This window comes from Cibotium barometz, chromosome 51 (assembly GCF_041138505.1).
Source record: "Cibotium barometz isolate CiBa-2024 chromosome 51, ASM4113850v1, whole genome shotgun sequence".
Lineage (NCBI taxonomy): Eukaryota > Viridiplantae > Streptophyta > Polypodiopsida > Cyatheales > Cibotiaceae > Cibotium > Cibotium barometz.
The window spans coordinates 5,790,367-5,812,212 of NC_141096.1; the positions used below are offsets into that span (position 1 = coordinate 5,790,367).

The 21,846-nt window shown below is 39.5% G+C and overlaps 1 protein-coding gene across 2 annotated transcripts; it reads right to left on the bottom strand.

Moving 5' to 3' along the window:
- Positions 1-3,987: 3,987 nt before the first annotated feature.
- On the bottom strand, positions 3,988-9,874 carry LOC147609249 (uncharacterized). Of its 2 annotated transcripts, none has more exons than XM_086787561.1 (5): positions 9,750-9,874; positions 4,840-4,867; positions 4,664-4,735; positions 4,479-4,583; positions 3,988-4,368 (listed from the first exon to the last, which is right to left on the bottom strand). In XM_086787561.1, the coding sequence occupies exons 1-5, from the start codon at positions 9,752-9,754 to the stop codon at positions 4,252-4,254; spliced, it is 327 nt and encodes a 108-aa protein (XP_086643687.1). In that variant the 5' UTR covers positions 9,755-9,874; the 3' UTR covers positions 3,988-4,251. The 2 variants fall into 2 exon arrangements, with proteins under 2 accessions (XP_086643687.1, XP_086643686.1); XM_086787560.1 differs by lacking the exon at positions 9,750-9,874 and adding an exon at positions 9,444-9,481.
- Between the last annotated feature and the right edge of the window lie 11,972 nt (positions 9,875-21,846).

A 21,846-nucleotide genomic window follows, 5' to 3' on the forward strand; every position in this document is an offset into this window, starting at 1 on the left:
TTGAAAAAGACCATTGTATCATCATAAATACGAGTAGAGTGAATGGCCTCATTCAAAGTTTTGCACTTGTTATTCTTGACCCGTAAACGGTATGAGTCGAGGAATCCTACTATGGAGAAACCCAAAAGAGTAGTAAGATCTATCTTCGTAGCTTTCATCTGCAAGTCTCTAAATTTCTGGAGATAGACCTCATAAGTGAGGTTCTGCGAGGTCATGGTCAAACTAGTAAACGCTTAGCAACTATGTCGTAGTCATCGTCCTTCTTGAGGAATTCTTTCTTGAAGACTTCTTCAAACTGTGCCCAGATTGTTGGTTTAGGTTTGAGTTCTTTCCACCACAGCAAAGCTTTGCCCGAGAGGAAACTTGCTGCCAACTAAATCTTTTTCTCATCCCCATATGGATGAAACTGGAAGTGGACCTGCCACTTATGTAGCCACGTGTCCACAATCTCCTTCGTGCGTTGATTTTTCTCGCCCCCAAACTACTCCAAAGTATTGTTGGGACCTAAAGCAGACGCCAAGGTTTCCATACCCGGGAGAGTAGACAAGGTAGTGGTCAATAAAGAGATGGAATTCTGCAAAGCCTGCATCTGCGCGGCAACCTGTGCCTAGCACGCCGTGAAAGAAGCCTCGAAAGTAATTTTAAAGTCTTGAAAAATAGATTTAGTCATGAAATCTTCGAAAAGATCACCATCGACGATCTCGATAGCCAGCAAGTCTTCACCTTCGAGAACGGGTTCCATCTCCGATGCTTGGGTTGACATCGCGAAGTGGAAAAATTTGGAAGTGAGAGAAAGTCTTGCTAGAGAACTGGAGGAGATGTGTGCCTAGAAGCTCACTCTAGACTTATTTTATAAGCTTTCCCAAAAGCGTTTGTTATTATGTGTTGCTTTTGTGTTTTTTGTTTTTTTCAAAAAACTATGCTAGATGGCTTTTGTAAAAGCCACATAAGGCTTGTAAAAGCCACACACAAAAAAAACACATAAGCCACACATAAAACCCATTAGTTTTTTTTTAAAAAAAACCATGCTAGGCGTGTAAAAAAACACAATGCTTGCGTTTTTTTAAAACCCACGCTAGGCTGTTTTAAAAACCACGCTAGGCTCTAACGTAAGGTTCTTTTTCTCTCTTTTTTTAAAGTAACGAGGGAGCTTAAAAAAAACCGAAGAAGTCGGCTGCTTAGCGATTGCAAGAAGGCCTTCGCCGTCACCTACGAAGGCAACGACCTTCCGCTGCCAGTTTCACTCACACAGGCTGCCTGCACAACCGACAAGCACTCTCTCCCTCTCTTCCGCTTGCAGATTCACACGGCCGACAAGATCTCTCTCTCCATCTCTCTTCCGCTGATTCACAACCGACAGGCTTTCACTTGGTTCTCTTTGCCAAAGAGAATCGACTCTTCGCATGCCGACCCTTTTCTAGACCACAACCCACTCGGGTTCCAACGATGCAACTAGAAACTAAACTATACGCTAAATTTTAGAAACCATATGATGAATTTTTTCTTTTTTTAAAAAGATCTCGAATTCATATACCTCTTTCTTCTCTACCTATTAACTTGCACACTCTCCCGTGTTATGATACCATTGTCAAATCCCCACAGATCTCCTCGTAGAGCAATCCTAAAACACGACTCAAAACCGGCAAAACAAAGCCAAACAACTTGAAAGAGGTGCAAGCTGCCTCACCAGCCAACCATGACAACCGTGGGCAAACCCCACAAGTCTTGGTTGTCCCCACCGAGCCACGAGCTAAGCTAACTAGCAAGACGCACTGACCAATCTCTACCCCGTGACATCCCATACCACCACAAAGCTACCCTCGCGAGCCTCGAGATTGCTGTCGGCCGCCTCAGCTACATAAGCAGGTCCACGTCTACACTAGATCAAGGCTCCTGACCGTAGATCTCTCGCAAAGACTCGCGAGACTCTATGACAAATTGATTGACCTTAGCCACCCTTTTATAGGCTCTTGGCCAATCACCGAGCGTCCACACTTGGGTGCCCGCCCATCAAGGCATCCTCACTTAGGACCGCCCGTGAGTCTATCCCTAGCCCAACTCGTGAATCAGCCAGCCTAGCTCCGAGCTACCCCAAGCCTCGAAGCTAGTCTTGTGTGCATGTTGCACACGGCACACGGTAGATACACTCTGTGCACATGACAACATGCTCTGGTTCTAATGTGCAGGCTTTTCAATCTCTCCACACAGATTTCTCCTCTCTTGGGTGGAGACTAAGAGCCACATGTGGAACAGGACACCAGACACCATCAATTCACAACCGGCCAAGATAACCTTAGCACAATGTGCTTTGATATAAGGGCTCTGTTGCTTGAAAATTGTTCACTGCTTCTAAAGCACCTATAAGCTTTCTTCTCCCTACCAATTCTCAATGCTCTTTGTTTGCAAGATAAAATCAGATGTCAAGAATCTGTCGCAGTAACTTAAAGGCCACTTAGAAACCCTTGGACGAGATCACCAAAATTCTTCATAGCTGATGTAACCCAATGCTTTCAGAACTACCCATGATGGCATGGTCATCATCGTCTAGCCAATGTGTAACCCAATGCTTTCAGAACTATCCATGATGGCATGGTCATCATCATCTAGCCAATGTAATCTAATGGTTTTTGCACTAAGGATCATGGCATCACCGAACCGCCCATCTGACTTGATGCTTTTAGAGCTAACCACGCACCTTGGGTCAGCACCTAAGGTCAATAGGCATATGATACCAATTGTTTACTGCATGAAGAGGGCTTGGTAGTCAACAAAACCTCTGGACAACCAACATGCAGAATTCAAGGCAGGCCGCAAGTGATGTCGAATCTCTGCATCAGCAATTTCAATGACAATTCTTGAGAGACTAAGAGGTGAATTCATTCATGACTAGCCACCTTAGTTCAGAAGACCCAGCAGGGAATATCACAATTGAAGAAGTCTCTGCCTAGGAGGAGGGCAAAGTGACACTAGAAGCTGGGGCCTTTGTAGCCCCAATCAAAGTAGGTCTTAAGAGGATGTGCTGTCGACAGTGGCAGCGGTGATGCGGCGGCCAATCACGGGGAAAGAGAAGGAAAAGGAGGGGGGGGTGTGGGCTGGGCTGGGCTGGGCTAGTGGCCGCATGCTATCTCAAGTAGTAGAGACATCCTTGACACCACCCGCTTTCTTTTTTTCCCGTGATTGGCTGCCACATCATCGTTGGCCAACCCTGAAATGTCCAGCACATGCTCAAGACCTACTTTGACTGCGGCCAAAGGCCCCAGCTTCTAGCGTCACTTTGCCCACCTCCAGGCAGAGGCATCTTCAATTGTGATAGTCCCTGATGGGGCTTCTGACATAAGGGTAGCTAGTCATGATGTGCTGGACCTTTCAGGGGTTGGCAGTGGCAACGGTGATGCAGTGGCCAATCACGGAAAAAAAAGAGGGGGGGGGGGGGGTCAAGGATGTCTCTACTACTTGATATAACATGAGGCCAATAAACCCCACCCCACCCCAAGTTTAATCAGATGAAAGGTGTTCAATAACGCGACCTGTCATAAGTAGCAGCTGAATGGGTGCACAAGAAGGTAACCACCCTGCAAATAGCCTTCTCCGCTAGCAGAACTGGTATCCTCAGAGAGTCTTCAGCACAGCAAGATTCAGGGGGCCTAGAACTTAGCAGCCAGAAGATCCTGAAACAACCATCTGCATCAACCTGTCATAAGTAGCAGCTGAATGGGTGCACAAGAAGGGCCTACTGCAACATTTAGTTCAATGCATGGCATTCGAAAGAAGATGGGCGTATTCATATATAATAACAAGGTACACACGTTGCCAATGAGTAGAAGGTATCCCCAAAGAAAGTGAGCTTTTGAGCATCAACGGCAAGAGTCCAACCAGGTGGCCACTATTCAATGTGTTCCCTAAAACAAAATAAAAAGCAGCAAAGCATCACACTGCTTTACCTACACAACTTTCAGCCATCTAAGCAAACTATGGAGGCAGAGCACGTAAGTCAAGCTAACACACGTAAATTTCCAGAATTTAGCATGTAGCAAAGCAATATTTTTCTCCCTACTGTGACCTACAGGTGCATATCATCATAAACAGACGGTGCTTCTCAATAAGCTAGGCATCTGACCTCAACAAAATTATGGAAATGAGTGGTGGAAAGAAAACAGCAATCATCCCCCTACATCAATCCCCTTGAGTACACGGCAAGTTACAGCAGTGAAGTCAACACATTCTTGAGTTTCTTATCTATAGTCCTTCCTTTCACTTGGGATTTCTGAGCACAATGATTACAGAATCCCCTCTAAGGAACATCTTGCTGATAAACCTATCCTTGTTTACAGGCTTTGCTTTCTTCTTCCCTTTTCCTGTTTTTGGCACCTGCACATAGTGTCCCAGCCCACTCTCATTATCCCATAAACAAATGAAATTGTCTTCAAGATACTGAAACAATAATCAATTCTATGTCACAAAACCATAGAAAAACCTACCTCGGTCCACATTTCCCTCACGTTTTCCAGCACCATGTTGCAATGCCTATCGAAGGCCTTCACCCTGCCCAACAGCTTCTTGTTGTTTCGACAATTGATCAAGACCTGCCATGGTTCATGAACCCTGTCAAAGGCAAAAGAATAGCAGAGAGTAGACCTGATTCCTCCAGAATGTAAACCCTTACCTGTGTGTTGTTTTTGACACTCATTGTCAGTACAGAAAGAGGCCCTGTGCTAAACTCGTCTTCCTTTTTTTCCTGCCAGAAACAAGCCCTGACAAATAAGACATGATACCCTTTTATTCGGATATGCAAAAGATCTTTTTACCGTAAACTAAACAGTGCACAGAGGAAGCCCTCACCTGATCTTCATCCGTTGGCCGTGCTCCACTGAAAAAAAAAACATATTCCAAAATTAGCATAAACCACATGTACAGGAGATTGAAAAAAATGATACATAGCTTAAGCTTCATTATTTCATACCAGTCTCATCGTAAACCATAAGATACTGATGCTCACTTTTCTTTTCTGTTCTTTTTTTATATTTTTTGTGGTGGTGGGGTGGGCATAGAGCAGCAACACTTGAGCATACACTTCTTATAAAGAAAAGCAAAAGCCATAGAAGAGTAGTGCATGCACAGCTTCTGCACCCCTCTGGTATCCTATGGCATTAAATAAAAAAGGCATAGAAGTACAAAGCATGTGTGATATAGATCCAGAAGGCATACAAGCCCCCTGGTCGAAAAGAAAATGTTACACGAGCAAAGGCCATGGGACTTTGGGACTGCACAAAACAGAGGACCATGCAAAAACCTTGGACAATGACACTCAGAAAGAACCATAGTTGCCAACTATTTTTTGAAACGCTTTCAAAACGTTTCTGAAACATTTCAAAACATTTCTTTCAAATCCCAGATGTTTCAAAAACGTTTCATACAACAGGGTAAGGTATAGACCCCAAAATTTATATATAAGTTTATAACATGCAAAAAATATGTTGCCTTGCCTACAAAACAATATTAAACACGCATCATTTACACATTAAAACATGTTTACAAGTTAAAACTAAAGATTCAACGTGACCCAGTTACACTCGGCACCCAACCGACCAATTGGCATAAATAAACTGGCAACATCAAGAATCAAGATCTAGGTTCCATCATCAATAATGGCAATTGCTCGAAACTCAAGAAAAAATATATAAAGCAGGCAAGAGTGACATAGTCCACTGGCATGCTATTAGATGCATGACAAACTAGAGGAGCCTGATAGCCCCAAAGACTAGAGTCCTCAATCATCAGTAGCCTCTTGGATAAAAAACACCCATGTTGTACTGATAATAGCTGGGAGCGTTTCATTTGAAAGAAATGTTTTTGAAACGTTTCATTTTATAAAAAATGAATGAAACGCATTTCTTTACAACTATGGAACGAACTACCCTATACATCATATATATATACCTAGATGAATCCAGGAACATGCCCAAATTCACCTTTTAGGAACGTGCATGTTATATACTCATGGTAGTCAACGCACAAGACTATATAACTATCAACTCCATTACGCATAGTATGGACTAGATACTACGACATCCCCACTAACGTCATCAGTACCCAATAGTGGGTGTAGAACTCTATATCAAGATATGCTCTCACACACGCACTCCACACACACACACACATAAGAGCATATATTCACACAAAGCTCTTCGTACTGAGTTTCTGTCAAACCTTCGGAGATGCAAGGCAGACTCAGCCATAATGAAGCCTAGCACTAAGGGAAGTACCAAATAGAAAGAATTAGTGCAGCAAATAAGTAGTTGATAGGGCAAATGCACCGCTAAAGATAGAAAGAATTAGCACAATATCAACTGGCTACAACTCGGACGAACACTTCACAATGTGAAATCTGCATGTCCGCTAATTCGTACTGAGTTTCTGTCAAACCTCCGGAGATGCAGGGCATACTCAGCCATAATGAAGCCTAGCACTAAGGGAAGTACCAAATAGAAAGAATTAGTACAGCAAATAAGTAGTTGATAGGACAAATGCACCGCTAAAGATAGAAAGAATTAGCACAATATCAACTCGCTACAACTCGGACGAAAACTTCACAATGTGAAATCTGCATGTCCGCTAATTCGGCTGAATTATATACCTAGATGAATCCACGAACATGCCCAAATTCACCTTTTAGGAACATGCATGTTATATACTCATGGTAGTCAACCCCAAGACTATATAACTATCAACTCCATTACGCATAGTGTGGACTACATACTACGACACCCCCACTAACGTCATCAGTGCCCAATAATGGATGTAGAACTCTGTATCAAGATATGCTCTCACACACGCACTCCACACACACACACACACACACACACAGACACATAAGAGCATATATTCACACAAAGCTCTTCATACCGAGTTTCTGTCAAATCTCTGGAGATGCAAGGCAGACTCAAATAATGAAGCCTAGCACTAAGGGAAGTAGCAAATAAAAGAATTAGTACAGCAAATAAGTAGTTGATAGGGCAAATGCACCGTTAAAGATAGAAAGAATTAGCACAATATCAACTGTTGCATCATGTTTGCAAAAACTCAAAACCCTAAACCACAAAATAAAAAACCAATTCAAGGCATGTGTCACTCGCATCTGTTGTGCAAGTGCCTGTTAGCATTCATGCTACGAGGATGGAGCATGTGCAAAGAGAGATTAGGGTTTGCTGAAAAGGCTATGGTGGATGGAGGATAGCCATGGTGAGTGTGTGTGGTGAGAGAGAGAGAGAGAGAGAGAGAGAGAGAGATGTCACAAAGCTTAAGAGAGAAAGATTGCACAACTCAAATGATACTCCATGTTATTAGAACCTCCCAAGTACATGCCTTTATAGGCATCAAGCCTTATCTTTTGACCAAAACCTAATACGGGTTGTTCACACCCAAAGAGGGTGTTCACACAAACTAACTTCAAAACACCCAACAAACCCCCCTTCGGAGCGATGGAGCTGATGCCTCACAAACCTCCATTAGTCATGGTGATATTGTCTCTAAACTGCAATCACATGACACAAAAAAACACATAGATGCCAAAACCCAAACTCTCATGCCGAGCCTGATATAAGAGCTTGACCACTAGATGACAGCCTAAATCAGTCTATCAAGACAAACCCCCTTCCTCTAAGTAGGGGTAAAAAGGGAGTGATGGAGCATTACAAAAGGAAATACACAAAATATTTGATTCAAATTTTCGGAGACTTCCTGGGCAAAGAACCCTTGACTCGAACATAATAAGAAAAAGATAATTTGGAAGTTTTAAAACTTCCCCTTGAACGCATGTTGATGAAGAGTAGTCTCTTTCAACAACGTTTCCATGCCAATGTCAATGCAAATTTTGTTGCGGGAGGCAAGAAGGCCCTAATTCACATGCTTAGAACTTCCATGGCACAGTAGAAGCTCCAATTTGATGTAGAAGGCTTGATTTTGAAAAAAAGCCCAAACTTACGCGGATGAAGAGGCTTCAATTCAATGATTTTCTCCATATTTAAGAAAAGCCCTTTGTCCCCTTTCACATGATGCCTATTGCTGTAGATGAATGTAGGAAGTGACTTCGGGCACTACAAACCTAATTGTATTCTGACCAAGATGCATTCAGAAGATAGTGTGGAGGATTGATTTGCAAGCCGATCGGGTCCTCCTGGCAACTCCTGAGCCTTGCGTTTTTTCTCCTACACAAGCTAAGATGATGTGCATTTTTTCATAAACGTTGTGGTGGGACCTGATTCTTCTGCTAAGCGTTTTGCTGCCCAAAGCAGGCCGCCCTAGTGCACTAAAGATGGGCTGCGTTTTTGCTCTGTTGGTTGCCTTAATGATGTGCGTTAATCTTGGCCCTTTGCTTGCTGATCAGGTCACCTCCTTATGCAATGCTTTTACCTCCCTCCCTTGCTTAGGCCGAGAGGTATACGTCAAAATGGGCAGCGGAAATGGAAGTGTGATGGAAGTATGGGCAAGGCTGTGGGCAGTCTATGTACATCAATTCAGTTCCCATTGACCAATTCATGAAGGGCAATGCCTGTCTGGTTAAAGGCACCCAAGCAAAAAGAGGAAAAAAAGCAATTAATGATTTATCTTCCCTCTTTTCCATAGTCAATCATCTCAAGCATATTCGGCCCCACGGCAAGTCACAGAAGAAAAACGCAAGCATCTAGAGGTCTTGCAGGCATCATCATTTTTCAATCCTCTATGAGAAGAGGAAAACACAGATCTCCTTCAAGTCAAGAAAGAAAGGTGATTCTCTGCGGGAAACCCTGATTTCAGGTTAGTCTGGAGTCACCAGTGGGGGCAGATTCAGCCCATTCATTGTACTCATTCAATTGCAGCAGTACAAGCAAATACTCTCTTCGGAGGGGAGGCACGCAAGTGGGTCCCAATCGAGTGTACTATGTGCTCTCTCTCTCTCTCTCTCACCATAATCAGCAATTAAAACATCACCAACCAAAAAGAATTCTGCTCTGCCGCATGTAACAGTATATTTGAGCTCTCAAGTGCTCTTCCAAACCGTAATAATTATACTTGAAAACCATTCAGGCCATATGATGGTTATGGCAAAGCCCTTGAGCTTAGAAGGAGCTTCGAGCGCAACATTTTATACTTCCAATCTCAAGCATCTAGAAGAGCTTAACAGGGCATCGAATACCTCGCAGCATTGGCATCCCATACCTTATGGGCCAACAAAAAAAAAAACCACATCAAAACCCTTACCTTGAAAGGCAAAAACTTTGGACAATGACACACAGAAAGAACTATCCTCTACATCATGTGTGCAAAAAATCTAAACCCTAAACCAATGAAGAAAAGGCAAGACTTGAAGGTACTTGTGACTCCCAACAAGTGCTCTAAAACTCTGCCAAACCATAATAAACATCAATACCCTAAGCTTAGAAGGACAAAACCCTAGAAACCGTCACCTTAAAGCATGAAGGCATATCATGCCTAATGATGCTGCATAAACCCCGCCAAAACCCCACAGGAAGGTATGGCATCCCAACTCCGCCGAAACCCTAAAAACCTTCAGCTTTAAAAAATAAAAGCCGTTCATCCTAGTGTTTCTGCGATTCTCCGCCAAAACCCTAAACAGAATTCTTGAAGACAGGAGAAAAACCCTAGAAAAAGCAGAGAGAGAAGGCATATGGTCACCAAAACCCTAAAAAGATGAATGTTTCAAAACCATAATCGAAACTGGTATCAGGAACACACGCATAGAAGACTCTTACCTCATGGTGACCTAATTCGGAAGCTGCTGCGAGAGGAGGTCCAACACGGTTTTACAAGAAACTCGCACTATTAAAATACAAGGATGCCCAAAAGAACTTGGCTTCACTTTGATTAACCTATAGCCTAGGTACAACTTAAAAATACATCACTTGAGGATCCAAGTGGGAGGATTACTTGAGGGGTGGTAGAAATTGGACCACTACGAAACATGGGAGAAGGTTTCTAAAGCCACATTCACAAATCGAACTCACCCAGAGGGTTCCATAACCCACCAAATCCAAGTGGGAGGATTACTTGAGGGGTGGTAGAAATTGGACCACTACAAAACATGGGAGAAGGTGTCTAAAGCCACACTCACAAATCGAACAAAATGTACCATCCATAACAAAGCTTGTCCGTAGCAATAACTGTGCAGTTATTCTTTAAACACCAAAGTTGATAGAATTACAAGTCTCAAGTAGTCAAATACTATGACAAGCGTAAAGTTATGGATAGTAGAGGAGCTCGCTTTAGCATAAGTGAATCCAAAGAGCAAAAAATGGCTAAAGTTTGAGCAACCTCCAAGGAAAGCAAGTACGTAGCCTTTCGCAATGGAATGGCCCTCATCTAGGATTTCCTCAAACTTCCAAGGTAAGCAACTCCCAAGTTTGAGCAACTTCCAAGCTAGGCAAGTGTGCAACCTTCTAGGATTTCTTGAAACACAACGCAAAAGACCCTCAATATTTAACTGATATATCTCTCGACCATGAAGTCTCGCAAGCAAACTTGTATGACTCTTTCTCCTCTTTTAAGTGTTACCAACTTTCAGGTCACATTGGCCTCAACCTCTCTCTCTCTCTCTCTCTCTCTCTCTCTCTCTCTCACACACACACACACACAAACATGGCGAGGGCAACCCTCATTTTGAAATTAAAGACCACGAATTGCATATTTCCTCAAGCAAAGGTGTTGGTTTATGACGTTAGAGAGCTTAGGGTGGATAGAAATGATGATTAGTATGATGGTTAAGGATGGTACATGCACTAAGCAAAATGAGTAACACCAATTAGAAATGATTAAGACTAATGACTCAAATGATAGCATAGCAAAGAGAACTTCATTCACTGATTCATGGTCTTAAATAGGCTCCAAGTACAAGCCACTATGGCTAATGATCCACAAGTTTTTAAGGATGGTACATGCACTTAGCAAAATGAGTAACACCAATGAGAAATGATTAAGACTAATGACTCAAATGATTAGCATAACAAAGAGAACTTCATTCATTAATTCACAGCCTTAAATAGGCTCCAAGTACATACTGGAAGCTCAGGGTTGGCTCTTTATAAAAATAAACTTGAAAGGAATACTCAAAGCTCAAAATAGATGAAAAACTCATGCACGCGACACAAGAATGGGTTAAATCTCCCCCCCATGGGAGTGGCTCACGTCCTCTTCATGGTGTATTTAAATATATTTCCTTGTACAAAAAGCAAGAGCCAAAATATACAAGTAGCCAAAAATATGGATCTCCAATTTGGAGGTTCACTCATGAAATAGAACTAATGTATATCAAAATGTTGCACACTAATGTGCACATAAAATATCACTGCCATTGTCAATAATAAATAATCGTAACGTGCCATGCGTCAATAAATTTTCGTCAAAGCAAGCCCATTGGATCCATGCACATCTAGCACTGCTACTACTGATCTACACTGACATGCACAATATAAGCTCAAAATATGTGACGATTTAGAGGTGATCAATCTCGCTTGCACATAAAATAAATGTCCATAAATGTCAAATAATTCTAATAATTCCACCATTCCTCCCTGCTCTGATAAGCAACTGTCCTCAATTGCTTAACATGCAATACCTCAAAGTCGGTACCTTTGTGTATTTAGATAACTACGTGCAATACCTCAATTCGGTGACCTTTGCACGAAAGAAAAGGTCAAGTTCAAAATATCCATCAAAGAAAATTTGATTCCGCAATACTAAAACCTCGTGTAATACCTCCATTCAATGACCTTTGCATGGAAAAATAACCATGTGTTATACCTCAAATCGGTGACCTTCCCACATACCAATGCCAAATATCAAAATAAACTGCCAATCATGTGATACCTCAAATCGATGACCTTCACACGACTACATCAGTCTCAATACCAAGTGTAAAATTCACTGCAGCTGTCTATGAAAGGAGTCAATCAGGGTAGAGTGTGTCGCAAGGGCATGATCTGGAATCCACTGAGATTCTTTGACAGGATGATTCTTTTACTTAACCAAATATCTGACATAAATATTACCATTGTGAGTTGTAGTTTGCTCACAATCAAGAATTACTTCAGAAACTACAATTTATGTATCAGCCTCTAAGAGAGGTGGGTCATCATAAACGGGGGTAGAAGTGGTGTACCTTTGAAGAGTCTAAGTAGACTAATGTGAAAGGAATTATAAATATTCCAATGGTCAGGAAGGGACAAACGATAGTCATTGTAATTCTAAAGGGCCCATAAAATCGTGGAGATAATTTAATGGCTGGATGTTTCTCAACAGACTTTAATCTGTGCTTTTCTATGCAAAGTCAAACTAAATCATTTTGCGCTCCTCCAAAGTAGGGGCAGGAAGAGGTGACACATTCGAGAGTGTTGGTAGTTGAGTGCCATCATCGGAATCCATGGCTGAAGATGCTTTGAAGAAATCGGAGATGTTGAACCAAACAAAGATTTGAAAGATCTTTGAAAAAAAAGACCCCTTCAAAAAGATGAAAGATATATATATATATATATATATATATTTTCTTCTTCTTCTCTTTCCCTCTTCTCTTCTCTCTCTCTTTCTTCTTCTTCTTCTCTCTTCTTCTTCTTCTTCTCTTCTTTCTTCTTCTCTTTTTCTCTCCTTCTTCTTCTTCTCTCACGGCCTCACCAGAGGCTACCACGCATATGCCCGATTATCCCATATAGCATGGAGGATACTAGGTGAGCAGGGTATAAAGAGGAGACGAGACATGAGTTTACCCTTGTCTCTTAGGAGACATCCACCCTTGAGTTGTGGGGGAGGTGAGGTACGCTGGTCCGTTCCGTTCGTTATCTATGCTTATTGCCGATTCGTCCCCTTATGCTTGCCAATGTGCTGGCGGTTCTGCATGTGCTTGCTAGTCAGCGCGTTGGCGGCCAGTGTGTTTTCTTCTACTCGGGTGGCGCTCTGACAAATTACTGTCTCACTGGGTTTCGTGCTAGTGTTCCTCACCTTCACGCAATGGACAATAGTCCCGGGCCATCTAAGTGCCCAATTCACGAACCTTTTTTTATACAAGAAGGCACGACAGCTAAAGTACAACAATTCTCCCTGATCCTAGCTCTAGCTCTGATACTAATGCTGGAAGCTCACGGTGGTCCTCCATAAAAATAAACTTGAAAGGAATACTCAAAGCTCAAAATAGATGAAAAACTCATGCACGCGACATAAGAATGGGTTAAATCTCCCCCCCATGAGAGTGGCTCACATCCTCTCATGGTGTATTTAAAAATATTTCCTTGTACAAAAAGCAAGAGCCAAAAATACATGTAGCCAAAAATATGGATCTCGACTTTGGGCTTGCATAAGCCTAAATACAAAAGTGTGAACACTCCAAGGTTCACTTATGAAATAGAACTAATGTTGCACACTAATGTGCACATAAAATATTACTGCCATTGCCAATCATAAATAATCGCCAGGCGCCATGCGTCAATAAATTTTTGTCGAAGCAAGCCCAATGGATCCATGCACATCCCGCACACTAACCCTGCCCACTGATCTACATTGACATTCACAATATAATCTCAAAATATGTGAAGTTAGAGGTGATCAATCTCGCTTGCACATAAAATAAATATCCATCAAATAAATCCATGAATGCTAAATAATTCTAATAATTCCAACAGTACAAGCCACTACAACTGAGAATCCATAAGTTTTTGAGTAGCTAAGAATCAATTCAAATGATCCCCATTCCCTCCATAATCATCTCCTTGAATATAGAGAATAAGGTGGTTATCCTTGGCATGAATGTAACTAGGGAAAACTTGAACAACCTATTTGCTCACTCTAATGATGTGATGGATGATTATTTGCTTCTTCCAATATTAATTATCCACTTCACTTTGGACATGTGTGGACTTACTAAGCTCTACTAGGCTTTAGTTTCACCACCTTGGCCTAGACATGTTTGGATTTACCAAGCTCTTTTTGGCTTTGGCTTCACCATCTTAGTCTAGTGAGGTTTTTACAAAAGAACAATGATATTTTGTTGAGTGTCTTTGGATCAAGGAGGCTTTAGAAAGCCAAATCATTTTCAAGTACAAGGTTATGGCCTCTTCTTTGGAAGCCTATTCTTTATTGCTTGTTGCAAGATGTGTTGAGGATGCTCTTTTTTGAAGATGCAATCCTTTTCTTCATGGTTCATTTTCCCACAAAAGGTACATTTCTTTTTGAAGTAGCAATATTTTTCTTCATCGTTAGGTTCACCAAAAGTTGCATTTTTAAAACCCTTAGCCTTGGATGACCCTTTGGAAAGACCTTTCTTGGAGAAGAAATATTGGTCACCTCTTTCTTTGTTCTTCTTTTTTTCTCCTTAGAGGGAAGTGATGATCCCTTCAAGTGTTGGAGAAAGAATGTTCTTGAGAAGAAGTAGTGACTAGATATCTTTACGCCTCACTTGGCATGCTCTTTAGGAGTACTGCCACCACTGAATCATCATCATCCCATGGTGCTCCAATAACTGAGAGTTTAGTCACGAGACTCTTCATGTGATTAACATGGGTAGCAAATGACTCGTGAGGGTTTGGCTCAAAGAACTCAATCTTTAATGCAATTTTAGAATTTCTATCCTTTACCCCAAGCAGTTGCTCTAGCTTATCACATGCTTTTAGAGATGACTCCATGTTAGAGATATGATAAATGTAGTTGTCACTGAGCGGCAATACAATGATGGAAAAATATTTATCATCTCTAGTGACCCATGTAAGCTCAACATATCTAACGGTAGGATTCTTTTCTTCCCCATTGACTAACACTTCAAATGCTTTCCTTCAAAAGATGGTACTTAACCTTCTTTTCTTTCCCATTAACTAACACTCCAAATGCTCTCCTTTATAAGATGGTACTTAACCTTCTTTTCTTTTCCATTAACTACACTCCAAATGCTCTCCTTCATAAGATGGTACTTAACCTTCTTTTCTTTCCCATTAGCTATACTCCAAAATGCTCTCCTTCATAAGATGGTACTTAACCTTCATTTGCTAGCAGGTATGGAAGCCTTGACCATCAAACTTGTCTAAATGCATGGAATGGGATGCCATTTTTAATGAGTAGGAAGGTCTTACATTTTAATGAGTAGGAAGGTCTTACCTTTTAATGTTTCATAGTAAGACAATGTCTAATCTTTAACAATAGAGATTAGGTGCTTAATGGCGTTGCTTTAATGATAATTAGTGTAATGCTCCCCTTGAATGACAATTTGTAATGACCATTAGTACAATGCTCCCCCTTAATGACATAGGCAAAAATCGAGTGCGTCCCCACAGATATTACAGGACCTTTTCTCCAAGTACAAGATTTCAACAAGTTTTACAAATCACTTTAAATAAGTTAACTACAAGTTAATACATCAACCTTAGAAGAAGAATTAAATGAAAAACTTAAATGAAAAAATATTTATGAACACAAGAAAAAAGCATTAGGTCCAATCTGCCCCCCCCCATATGTAAGACCCATGGTCTCACATTTGAGTATTTCAATGATTTATTAGGTATGAAGTAATTTGATACAATCATACATCTTCTCATCAGAGGAGAAAAGAGAACATAGAAAGAAAAGAGAGCCTCATCCAAGGAACCTGCAATTCTTACAAACCATGTTTAATCTCTCTCTCTCTCTCTCTCTCTCTCTCTCTCTCTCTCTCTCTCTCTCTCTCATGAAATAATTAAACCATATAAGGAAAACAATAAGAGAATTAAGTTTGCATGTCTCAGCCTGTCTTGACTCCCTGTGTACAAGTACAGACCTACAACTTGCAGCCACTGTATCTCTCTGGTTTTTCGTCTTAGAATATAGTCGATTTGGTACTTAAAATTATGAAAATAGGCATGGTCTACAACTGTGCATGGGCCATTTTACTAAATTCAATCATATGCAAAAATCGACCTACTTTTTGAAGATCTTTATCATAAATATGCTATTTTTATCATAAATTTATTTTCTTTATATTTCTCTAATTGTTTATAGATATTCATGTACTCTCATCTTTAACTATAATTTTTATTGAATAAATATAATTAAATTCTCAAGAAAGTTCATTTACATAACAATGTAATAGTGATATCAGAGCTACAGGCCAAGTACAAGATCTTTTCACATCCTTAGGGAAAGAAAATCAAAGATGTGGGTTATGGACTAACCTATTAATAATTGGACTATAGTGCTTTTGCTATTTTGTAGAACATCATTGCAATCAAATCTATGTAAGGTGCTACCTTTCTACTCTTAACTCAATCTTATAATTGCCAAGTTTCATATTTATTATTCAAGTTTATTTTAACTTCAAATAGGAATTAATCTTTTCATCATTATCTCCTTTGACATTAAGGTAAGCACATATATTTAGACTTGTTGATTTGAGCCATTTCAAACCTAAGGATTGCTTTCCTCAAATTTGAGAGATTCTTCTTATAAATATCTTATAAAGGTATTTATACAAGCCTCATTGAAATTATGCCTTACATTTTGTATAAGTTTATTTTGTTCGGCTTAATTTGACCTATCTTTCTCTTTATGTCTTGAACTTTGTTATTTTTCATTCATAAGAGTGAGTTATTATTAAATAGTTAAATTCAAGTTTTCATTTTATTAATCAAGATTGTAAGAATTGTTGCTACTCATTCATATTTATATTTGTATTTAAACTTTCAATGTATTGAAAAGTCATTTCTATCTATTGTTTATTTATAATCTCACATTCTCTTAGATAACTTTTCAACACTCAAGATTAGTATCTATTATCTTGTATCGATCATCAATTTATTTTTCATTGTTATGATGTTAAGTTTCTCATGAATTATGTTCAAGAATTTTATATGCTTATTCATAGAAACCATAACGATCCACATCTCTTAGAGTGTTAAATTATTTTGACAGATAATTTCAATCACACCACAACAATGGAAAACAATTATAATACTCTATTTGTTAATTCTTAAATGGATACCTGAACGGTTTTGTCCCACCTATCCCAACCTCACCCAATCTTACTTTCAAACACGGGCCAGTTGATATGATGCAACTGAGGACAGTTGCTATCCAGGGCAGGAGGGATGTCACGGTTTGTCCATCCATCTTTCTGTGGTTAATTGTTGGGGACGCCTAATTACCACTATGTTTGTAGCATGGCACTTGGGTGATTCCAAATATTCCACGTGTAGGACATATGAAATTAGGGATAGCTGGAACTAAGTATTGGATTTATTACTTATGTGCTGTCGTGGACTTTTAGCATGTGTTGCTAATTTGTAGTGTGTTTGAATGGACAACCTTGTGTAGGTTGGTGAGATTGACGAGCTTTGTGCTCGTAAGCTGGAATGGCTGGGACACATGATGGTGGTGATATGGTGTGAGTAATTACCGAGAAGGGTTTTCTCAGCCACACACTGGACCACAGTTAGTTTCTTAGGAAAGAGGCACTAATCTGATGTGTTTGATTACCCTCTGGGGTCATTGGAGATACCCATGGCTTAGAGAAAATTGGACTTGATTACGGGTTAGTACTCATGATTGCTGTTGATGTATGTAGTTGTGAGCTGCTAACATTGTGTGATGGTGGACAACTAGTATAGTTAGAGAGAGTGTGAGCATGTGTTGCTCATTAACCAGGGTGAATATGGCATGAATATAAGATAATGGGTGGTTGATATCTTAACAACAATATCGGGCTTTTGGTATGACGAGTATGCTTCTTATCAACTGTTATTATTTTTTTGAAGAAAAAAAGAAATAAATTTAATAACATGCATAGTTTGTTATTGATGGTTTTGGTAGGACTTGCCAAACACATTTTATTGGTAATGTATGATCTAATGTACCATGTGTACAACCCTGCTGGTTTATTGTACTTTTCTTTTGTCAAATTTCTAGGCCAGGTTTTACAAGCTACGCAACTAAGGACAGTTGATTTCTTAACCGGGAGGATAGTTATGTGAGTGAACTTTCTTGAGAATTTAATTATATTTATTCAAAAAAATTATAGTTAGAGATGAGAGTACATGAATATCTCTAAACAATTAGATAAATATAAAGAAAATAAATTTATTATAAAAATAGCATATTTATGATAAAGATCTCCGAAAAGAAGGTCGGTTTTTGCATACGGTTGAATTTAGCGAAACAACCTGCACAAAATTGTAGACTAGGCCTATTCTCGTAATTTTAAGTACCAACTCGACTATATTCTAACGAAAAATCAGAGAGATACAGTGGCTGCAAGTTGTAGGTCTGTACTTGTATACAGGGAGTCAAGACAGGCTGAGACAGCAAACCGTCTATAGGGAGTATTAATTCTCTTATTGTTTTCCTTATATGGTTTAATTATTTCATGACAAGTGAGAGAGAGAGATGAAACATGGTTTGTAAGAATTGCAAGTTTCTTGGATGAAGCTCTCTTTTCTTTCTATGTTCTCTTTTCTCCTCTGATGAGAAGATGTATGATTGTATCAAATTACTTCATACCTTAATAAATCATTGAAATACTCATATGTGAGACCGAAGGTCCTACATATGGGGGGTAGATTGGACCCAATGCTTTTGTCTTGTGTTCATAAATATTTTTTCATTTAAGTTTTCTATTTAATTCTTCTTCTAAGGTTGATGCATTAACTTATAGTTAACTTATTTAAAGTAATTTGTAAAATTTGTTAAAATCTTGTACTTGGAGAAAAGGTCCTGTAGTAACAGAGCGACCCGAGAGTAGCAAGCCGAAAGCAAAAATCACACATATAGCAAAAATATTAGTTTCTTAGAGCGAGCAGATATGCTCGGGATGTCTTGATGGGCGAGCAATGTGAGAAAAATACATTTAACGTGGTTATAACCAAATCTAAAAAGTGCCCTCAAATTCATTAAAATTTTAATATTTGACTAGCTAGGATTTCTAGCTTGGTAATATTAAAATGTCTCACAACTTGAAATGAAAATTTCTAAAGGGCAAGCTTGGACTGTACCCATAAAGTTATAATATTAATAGTTGACTACAACTTATAACTTTCTATAACAATTTCAAATCAGATATAACTTTTTGCCCTATAAAAAGGCTGAAAGCTGCTTGATATCTCCACAAAAACTAGCAAGAATGGGCAAAAACAAGAGTACTTGTCCTTTTTTCTATGAGTAAGTGTTTCTCTCTTAGTCTCTCTATCTCCTTGTCTCTCTCTATTAAACATAATAGAGATTTTTTTTTCTATTAGCAACTGTTTCTCCCTATCTCTATGTCTCTTTGTTAAACAGACTATTAAGCAAACATTTTGTATGCAAAGACTCTTAATTGAAGATAAAACAAAAAACTCTCTGTTAAACAGACATGCAAATAGTTGAATGAAGAAACTTGAAATATTACTAATCTTCGTTAAACAAACTGTTAAACAAACATGCAAAGACTGTTGTTAACAAAATTTCTCAATGAGTGACATTGGTAAGCAAACTATAATGATTTACTAATTTCGCCTTCATGAAATACAAAAAGCTGAAGCTTATCGAGATTCTCAAAACATTTTGAGAGGTGGCTCTCTAAAGTACAAAAAATATGAGATTCTCAAAACATTCTAAGAGATGTCTATAACTACTGTGGGTGGCTCTCTAACATACAAAAATATGAGATTCTCAAAACATTCTAAGAGATGCCTATAATTACTGTGGGTGGCTCCTCTGAGATTTTGTGAGCATCTCTTTCACTCAGAATATAATTGGGGATCTTAGCTTGATGGATATGCATATTGTTGTTCACATCTTGCCCAAGAACCATTAAGAAAACAAAGTAGATGTGTTTGCACGCAAGATATGGCCTTCTTTTTACCAACCTGTCTCATCGAAATCTACACATGAACATCGTGGGTGGTTTTGTACGGTTACTTCAACTGGCAGTACTTCTTCATTACATATTTCCTTCACATTGAATACTTCCTTGTTTCCTTCCTTCTGCACATGTCCCCCCATAATTTTTGCATTCATATCTAGTGCAGCAGTAATTTGAGCATGTGCAGCTTTCGATATACCTTTTCGCTTCCTCAACACTTTTTTTTCTTATTTTCCTCAACACTTTTTTGCTTATCTTCCTCACAGTCTTTCTGCAAAATATTCTAAAGCTGTATACCAATCTCAAATCTAGCTTTTATCAAATTGCAAGCTTCCCCGACTTTCAATTGTGTACCTCTTACTATTAGCCAAACATCTGGAACACTTGCAAGTGGATGTAAGATTGTCTTTGTAATCTTCCAAGTATGTCGTACATCAGTATTGCAGAAATAGCAATACTTTTCCTTCCTCCAAGAAGATAACTCACAATCACTCCAGAAACATGGTGCCACTTCTCTCCCTCGTAGCTTTATGCTGCATTTTTTTACTCCTACCCAATGGTTACATTCTACCCTGTTGACAATTGGTATCCTGTGTAATGCCCACTTCGTCTCATGAATATCTGTCTCTAATGATTGAAGTGCCGCATCACCTTCTTCTGGTATTACTGATCCTTGCCCTTTCTCATGCTTGTCCATGGTCACATACACAAACTCTGGCTAATGGCTAGAGCTTCCTACATTCCCCTCTTGGACTTCGTGAAGTGGACGTTTAGCTCAAATAGTCTTTTTCTCACCCTTGAAATTTATCCTGTTAGTAAACATTGGGGTGCCCATCATTGCATCATCAATTGCCCTTGAAGTAGCAAAATTGGAGAAGGGCCTGAAGTCTGTCTGGAAAGAGCTCCCTCAATCAATATCTCTAGGTCAAGCCCTCCACCTATATATTTACCTTTCATAAAAGAAATTTGACAAGCACACTAGAAGTAGGCATTGATGAGATCTGACACACATGCATCGTACAAACTAATTTTATTTTTATATCCTTCTCCTGCAAGCCAACTAGCATGCTTGACTTCAGAGAGGTTTGTTTGTGGTACCAAAGCATTGACAATAGGCTCACCATCCTGTTCATTGAAGACCATAATATAATTGATTGTATCCAAAAACTCATTGCATAAAGACAAACTAGTAGGATTTCAACTGCTATTTAATTAAGTATCTTAAAAATACAATGACCATAACATACCTTGATAATAAAATGACCCCGACTTGATCTATAGTGCCATCAACTTAGACAGCTATCTAGCTTGGGTATGTTTTTGTTTGTTGCCTCTCCTATTGCCCACCATACACGTATCTTGCGAAATTGCACTAGGGCATCCTCTTTGGTCGGTGTTGTCCTCCACCTCTCACACATTTCATTGTGTTTTTCCATATACTGGCATAGATATACTTTTGTGTATGGATTCGAAGATTGTCCTTCCAATGAAAAAGACAGGATCTCTCCTTTCCTACCATCTCGTTTCCATTGTTATATACTGACCTAACAGCATTCCAGTTTGCACCAGCTTCATCGGCCCTATGAAGCTAAAAAAGTTTACTGCTTTCCTAGTATGCTCGATCATAACCGCATTTAAATTCTCCCAGAACATGATATGTGCTTGCTCATCCTCCTCTCTAAACTCACAAGTTGCAATTGTCAATAGCTCTCCAATCCTGCCATAAGTATTTGGAAGATTATTATACTGTTATTATAACAACTTAGGCAATCACTTCATTTTAAAAAGTGTTGAAAATACAAGTGAATAGGGTGTGTGTGGGAACAAGCTCTCGGATAGAGTCTGTAAAAGAGGAGATGTAATTGTGAAAGAACCTGTGAAAAGGTGAGAAGAATCTACTGGGAGAGAATAAAGGGTAGCATGAGAGAATTTAGGAGTGTGGAGTTATTCTGGGAGATATTCAGGGAAAAGAGAAGAGGTGGAGAGAATCAGGCAAGAGGTGGAGATATTCT